The sequence below is a fragment of the Chamaea fasciata genome, unplaced genomic scaffold, assembly GCF_029207755.1.
Source record: "Chamaea fasciata isolate MVZ Bird 193981 ecotype frontalis unplaced genomic scaffold, bChaFas1.0.hap1 SCAF_7, whole genome shotgun sequence".
NCBI classification, from domain to species: domain Eukaryota; kingdom Metazoa; phylum Chordata; class Aves; order Passeriformes; family Sylviidae; genus Chamaea; species Chamaea fasciata.
Window position 1 is genome coordinate 6,536,640 of NW_027094092.1, and position 5,931 is coordinate 6,542,570.

Sequence of the window (5,931 nt, forward strand, 5' to 3'; positions counted from 1 at the left end):
CGCCAAGGCAAGCGCTGTGTGCTGACCATGGTGGAAGCCACCACTGGATGGTTGGACACCTACCCTGTGCCTCATGCTACTGCTCAGAACACCACCCTGGGCCTGGAAAAACAAGTCCTGTGGAGACATGGTGCTCCTGAGAGGACTGAGTCCAACAACAGGACTCATTTCAAGAAGAGCCTTATCAACACCTGGGCTGGGGAACATGGCATTGAGTGGGTGTACCATATTCCTAATCACGCACCAGCAGCTGGGAAAGCTGAACAGTGCAATGGCCTGCTTAAAACCACCTTGAAGGCACTGGGTGGGGGACTTTCACAAACCAGGAGATTAATTTAGCAAAGGCCACATGGTTGGTGAACACTCGAGGTTCCACCAACCGAGCAGGTCCCACCCAATCTGAGCCCTTGCAAAAGACAGACGGAGATAAGGTTCCAGTGCTACACACGAGAGGTATGCTGGGAAAACCTGTTTGGAATAATTCTGCCTCCAGCAAAGACAATCCCATCTGTGGGGTTGTCTTTGCTCAGGAACCAGGTTGCACATGGTGGGTGATGCAGAATGATGGAGAGACCCGATGCATACCTCAAGGGGACCTTGTTTTAGGGTGAACTACCCATGACACTGTGTCTGTATCTATATCTGGATGTATATATGAATATACTTTAAAGGTTTAAACTCAATGTAATATATTGGTATAGGAAAAAATTTGGGGTGAATAATGTTGGGGGTTACATTTGTTCGTTTTTCACTCTAAAGAATTTTTCCCCCATAGGTTGCTAGGAGGCTAAGTACTGAGTGCTTAAGTGTGCCTGACCAAAACAAAGAGGTGGCCAAAAGTCAGGAGGGAGAGATAACAACAGGACAGGGCTGGGGACAGCTTGCTCTCTCCCTCTCAGCATCCCATCGGAGAGGTCACGGGCAGGCTGCTTCTTGCTGTGGGACGAGTTCACTGTCCCAACTGGATCCAGTCCTGGGAAAATCTACCACCATCTGCTCGTGGGCCCCGGAACGCTGAGCTCGACTCGCCCTGCCCTGCTGGGCCAGCCCTGTCTCACCACCACAGTTTCTTCCACGCTGCCTTGATGTTTTTTGCTACTCTAGCTCTGCACTCCCTGCTATGCCCAGACATCCCTGACATTCCAGCTACCACCGGTGGAGTTTCTGATCATCCACCAGCCCAGGATTTTCCACAATTCCAGCCAGGTGCTCTCTGAGTCCCAAGAGATTGGACTGCCCCAGACTTTGTGAAACAAAGCCCCTCGAGGTTCCTGGTTCTGTTATTCTTATTGCTGAAGTTCTTGTTTGCCTGGTGATACATACTAGTAAAGAACTGTTACTCCTATTCCCATACCCCTGCCTGAAAGCCCCTTTAATTTTCTAAATTAGAATCATTCGAAGGGAGGCCCTGGCCCTCCTTAGCAGATACCTGTCTTTCAAACCAACACCCCTGGTCTCTAATAGCTGTGACTGCATCATCAAGGGGATTGGCAGTAATTCGAGTGGGCTCTAAGTGCTGACAAGCCGGCTGCAAGCAACTGATTGTTGTCCTTCCCTTGGGCTGTGGGAGCCTGCACTGCAATGATAGAAATGGGAGTCCATGGCCCAGGGGTGCTCCCATGAGCCCAGGGCAGGTTTTGGCAAGGATTCTGGAGCTCCTCCCAGAATGGGAGTTGTTTCTGACAAGCAGCCAGGTGCTTCACCAGCGCTGCCAGCACTGCCAGTGTTGCAGTGCCACCAGCACCACCAGCAGCCCTCTGCTGCTGGAGGGACAGTGACCCCTCAGGGAGGAGAAACAAGGAATGGTAGAAACCTGTGAGGTGATAGGGCATGGAGAGGAGCCAGTGGGATGGCAGTGGGAAGGTCCTGGTGATCAGGGCACTTTATTCTACATGTTACTGACCTGGGAGGACCCGCTTTAGGATTTTGATCCCAAAGGAGCACAAGGTACCAGGAAGCGCCACTGATCTGCACAGACCCCCTCTGCCTGCTGCTGCCCCACTGGGAACAGGTCAGTGCAATGTTTTCCCTCCTCCCTACCCCACCTCCCTCTCCTCCAGCAGCTGCTCTCTTCCTGCCACCCTCTCCCGGTGACCGCAGTGCCCTCCCCAGCTTTCCCCCTCCTCTGCCCTGTACATCCCGTCTGGATCTTGACATGGAAATTGGCTGAAATAAACTTTCTAACACAATGGGAAGCTTTAGGATGCAGGAATTCCTTACCTGCACAGGACACACACAAGGATCTTTTCTTGATCGCATTCACAGAGTGCCGCAACATTAAAGGTGACCTTGCCTTGGACTTTTGCTTTGGCCATGAAATGTTGCTTCTTGTGACAGAACTTGCCCCAAAACCATTGCAGGTCTCCTTCTTTCTTTCTGCACTGGGTCCAGGCACATTTATCATCCTGTGTGCTCCTGAGGAGCACATTGGAGCTGGGCTTTCCTCCTCTCTCCTGGGTCCTAGAACACTATGGCCAGGAGGAGCAGAGACACTGCCAGGGTCCCATGTGGAGTGGGGGAGGAGGGGGGTAGTCAGGGGGAAAAAAGCAGCCCTGGGTGGGTTCTGGGATGTCAGAGCAGTCTGGAGGAGTCAGGAGAGGGTCAGAGGGGCTTGGAGGGGGTCTGGGTGCCGGCAAACCCAGAGGAGAGCAGTGCCTGACAGGCCACACTCAGAGTGGGGGAGCGGCTGCTCTGTGGGAAACCTGTGGGATGTAATAGGATGGGGTGGGAATGGAGTGCTGAGAAGGGGATGGGATGGGGAGAGGACAGGACAAGGAGCAGCCCTGCTGTGCATCCTTGGTCCCAGGGCAGGTTTTGGCAATGGTCCTGGGGCCCTCCTGGAATGGGAGTTAATTCTGACAAGCACCCAGCTGCTTTATCAGCACTGCCACCATTCCAGTGCCACCAGCACCACCAGCATCCCTCTGCTGCTGGAGGGACTGTGATCTCTCAGGGAAGAGAAACAAGGAATGGTAGAAAATGTTGGGAGAGGGAAGGCAGTTGGAGAACAGGACATTCTGCAGGGAGGGTATGTTTCTAATCTGGAGGAAATGAGGAGCCATTTCCAAAATATTTCATTTGGGCTGTAAATAATAAGATCTTGACTCAGCCAATATATCAAGCAACAATCAATTTATTAATTCATTAATTCAAATGGTAAAGTGTGAGCAAAGCAGCACACTGGGTACAGTGGGGGTTTCCCCTCCAGCTGCACATCGGCTGCTGATTTTTGCTGGTATTTATTGAGCATTTTCGTAAGTACTTCTCAGCAGTTTTCTTTTTTTGTGTGGTTTCCTCTTAGTTTCTATTTGTGAAGTCCGATTTCTATAGCCCATTGTGATTGGTTCCTATCGGTGATGTCAAACTTCTGCGCCTCGAGGTTGTAAATTAGTGATGGTGAGGCCCAGTTTCTCTTTCCAGGGCCATAAATCACTGATGGTGAGGCACAGTTTTCTTACATCTGTGATGGTGAGGTCCAGTTTTCTTTTCCATCGTAAATCAGTGAGGGTGATGTCTAGCTTCCCTTACCAGGATTATGCATCTGTGATGACGGGGTCCAGTTTTCCTTTCCAGGATCCTCAAATTTTTTAGCTTAGGATAAGCTTCTTTTCTTCTTTAATTTAGGTGATTACCACTCCTTTTGTATATTCTAAAGCAATAGTTCAAAACCTCTCATTACAAAGCAGCTCAGAGCTTATAATAATTTTGTTTCAAAGCAAATAATGATACTTCTGCATTGTTCAATCCCACATGCTAAAGGCCTAAAAAACCTCTTAAAACTGTTATTGTGAAAACTTCAAAACTCACATCATTCGTTTATAAGCATGCAAAATATTTGTCCGAAAAGCTTCTTTCCATGCTTTTTCCATTTCTGTATTAAAACTCATTTTTATAACTGTCCCATGGCCTTGTTTTACACATTTCACAACAACTGCACAGGCCACATTTATTACCTGACACGAAATACAACCCCACATTTCACAGAGCTTTTGACAAGTCACTTCTGTTGTTAAAAAAAAAAAAAAAAAAAAAAAAAAAAAAAAAAAAAGACAAATAACTCTGAGGAAGTCAAATTCTGATGTAGCGAAAGGTGTAATTTCTGACTCCCCCGTGACTGCACCGACCCTTGGGAAGCAGCACCAGGACAGGACATGGAGAGGAGCCAGAGGCACAGGAGTGGGGAGCTCCTGGTGATCTGAGCACTTTCTCCTTCATGTTACTGACCTGGGAAGAGCCACTTTAGGATATGGATCCCAAAGGAGCAAGAGGTACCAGGAAGCGCTGCTGATCTGCACAGACCCCCTCTGCCTGCTGCTGCCCCACTGGGAACAGGTCAGTGGAATGTTTTCCTTCCTCCTTTCCTTACCTTTTTCCACCTACCCCACCTCCCTCTCCTCCAGCAGCTGCTCTCTTCCTGCCACCCTCTCCCGGTGACCGCAGTGCCCTCCCCAGCTCCCCCCTCCTCTGCCCTGCGCTTCCCTTCTGCCTCCCTTGCTGAACATCCCAACCCTCCCACCTCCCTCTCCCACCCCACCATTTCCACCGCCCTCCTCCCCTGCACATCTCACTCCTCCCCACTGAATCCTTCCCACTGCAGGGAGCTGCACAGGAGCCGCATGGTCCATCCCGGGATTCTCCAAGCACTGACTCCCCATCCACTCTGACCACAGCCAGGGGCCACATCCCACTGCGTGCCCAGCATCCATCCATGGAGGTGACCACTGTGTCCCCATCTCCCACCTCACCCACTGAAGGGGAAGATCTGTGTGAGATAGATGTCACCAATGTGGCCATACACAGTGTGACACTGCTCCTCAGCCTCTGTGGGCTGGTTGGGAATGGGGCTGTTGTCTGCCTCCTCAGCCTGAAGGACCATAACCGTGGCATCTATGGCCTGGCATTGGCTGACTTTCTCTTCCTGCTCTTCACAGTCCCCTCTGCCCTCCTCTTCCTGGTGGAGGACCTGTTCTGCTCTCCTATCATGCCCCAGCTGTACTTGAATTTCCTTTTCCAGCTATCAGCGGTCTCCTACTACTGGGCACTGTTCCGGCTGATATACATCAACGATATGGCTTATACGTACAGGCTCTGCCTGCTCTGCTGCCGCTGCGTAGTTTCTCTGCGCCTGCAGTGGGTGGTGTACTATGTCCAATACTGGGCATTATTTGCTCTCTTCATTGTCATTCCTGCAGTGACAAACCTGTGCCCGTCACACCAGCAGGAGCACTGCCAGGCAGCTCTCATCTTCATGCATGTCCTCATCCTGCTCCTCTTTCCTGCACCAATACTCATTTTTCACACAATTGACTTCATTAAGGCCATGAGGGGCTCCAAGAAGCAGCAACCCAAGCGGCGAGACTTGGTTGTCTTCCCCATGGTGCTCTTCATTGTCCTCCTCAGCCTCTGTAATTTCCTGCAGGACCTCGCTTTCATCATTGTGCCTTCCCAGGTTTTTTTCCTGCTCAACTGCACACACAGCAGCATCAAACCCTTCATCTACTTCTTGGCAGGGGGGTTCCAGAGGCCTTGCTCCCTGAGGTCTCTCCAGCTCTCCCTCCAGAGGGTCTTTGATGAGCAGAAAGAAGAAACTGCCCACAGCAGCGATACTTCCATGGACACAATGGTCTGAGCCTGGTGATCCCTTCCACTGCTCTGCTGTAAGACCCTGGGAGAGTGGCTGAGGGTTTCCTTGAGCCACCTGATTAATGAATATCCACAGGATCCCCCTCCCTGTGGTCATGAATTCCTGAAGGAGAAGGGAGCAGGGGAATTGCCTTGTGTGATTTTTGAGGGATGCTCTGCAGGGAGCACATATTTGTGCTGTTGTACCTACCTCTAAATTAAGTTTTCATTTATGTCTTTTGTTTGTTTCCTATGTGGTAACTCTAAACCAAAAATTTGTTGAATAAACAACATCCGGACTTTTCTACA

At 50.4% G+C, this 5,931-nt stretch overlaps 1 protein-coding gene across 1 annotated transcript; it reads left to right on the top strand.

Annotated features, from left to right (window-relative positions):
- Positions 1-1,967: 1,967 nt before the first annotated feature.
- On the top strand, positions 1,968-5,931 carry LOC136292065 (mas-related G-protein coupled receptor member A8-like). Its single transcript, XM_066187311.1, has 3 exons — positions 1,968-2,011; positions 4,233-4,332; positions 4,598-5,931. Exon 3 carries the CDS (start codon positions 4,709-4,711, stop codon positions 5,627-5,629), a length of 921 nt encoding a protein of 306 aa, XP_066043408.1. The 5' UTR covers positions 1,968-2,011; positions 4,233-4,332; positions 4,598-4,708; the 3' UTR covers positions 5,630-5,931.